This window comes from Carlito syrichta, unplaced genomic scaffold (genome assembly GCF_000164805.1).
Source record: "Carlito syrichta isolate Samal-C Ts95f unplaced genomic scaffold, Tarsius_syrichta-2.0.1 Scaffold120469, whole genome shotgun sequence".
Taxonomy (NCBI): domain Eukaryota; kingdom Metazoa; phylum Chordata; class Mammalia; order Primates; family Tarsiidae; genus Carlito; species Carlito syrichta.
The window spans coordinates 6,631-7,427 of record NW_007064565.1 but is presented as its reverse complement, the minus strand read 5'-3'; the positions used below and the strand labels follow the sequence as shown (position 1 = coordinate 7,427).

The 797-nt window shown below is 65.2% G+C and overlaps 1 protein-coding gene across 1 annotated transcript in view; it reads right to left on the bottom strand.

Moving 5' to 3' along the window:
- LOC103249410 (nucleolar transcription factor 1-B-like) overlaps positions 1 to 797 on the bottom strand; it is an 11,736-nt gene that overhangs the window by 4,505 nt on the left and 6,434 nt on the right. Inside the window, exons 8-10 of the mRNA XM_021707550.1 lie at positions 682 to 791; positions 414 to 555; positions 95 to 136 (exon numbers count right to left, since the gene is read on the bottom strand). Coding sequence (XP_021563225.1) covers positions 95 to 136; positions 414 to 555; positions 682 to 791 — 294 coding nt within the window. The remainder of the gene's footprint in view (positions 1 to 94; positions 137 to 413; positions 556 to 681; positions 792 to 797) is intronic.

The following is a 797-nucleotide window of genomic DNA, read 5'->3' as shown; positions in this document are numbered from 1 at the left end:
GGGCGGCGGACTGTAGGCCTGGCACCCGGGCTGCCTCCCCAGGGGTTTGCCAAGCTCCAGCCTCCCTGCCCACCACCCACCGGAGGACACGCACCTCGAGGAAGCGGAGCAGCTCCACCTCATAATCTTTCTTTTTCTGGGAAAGCGAGAAGAGGCAGGGTCAGTCAGGGACAGCCTCGCAGAGACCTTGCAGTACTTGGAGGACGGCGGGCCGTGGCAGCCTCCAGAGCCGGGGGTAGGCCTGGGCTCTCGGCCTCCACGCGCCCAGGTGCTGAGCCCAGCCCACTACCAAGGTGGAAGCAGGTGCCCAGGGCACACGCCACAAGTGACCCACGCGCCCAGTGGGAGTCGCACGTCACGCCTCCAACCAGAAACGTGGCCCAAGGCCTCCAGGTGGGCCCTACCCCACTCACCTGGTCGCACTTCTTGTGATAGGCGTCCTTCTCCTTCTGGGAGAGCAACTTCCACTGCTGGCTGCACAGCACCATGCGTTCCGTGCTGGGCACGTCCTTCATGTTGGCCATGAGCTCGGCGCAGTATAGCGAGTAGCTGTTCCTGCCAGCCGCGGGAAGGGAAGTCAGCCAGGAGCCAGCGGAGCACAAGCCTCCATACCCGCAGGGACTGGCATGGTCCAGCCCGGTCCGACTGCCCCCTCGCCCACCCAACCCGGGCGACGCTCACGGAGGGGGCTTGGTGGGTCGCCCGTCGAACTTGTCCTTGAGTTGACGCTCGGCCTTGGTGAGGGTGGACTTGGTGATGCCCTCCTCGCTGATATTCAGCTCGGGGTGCTTCTGGAT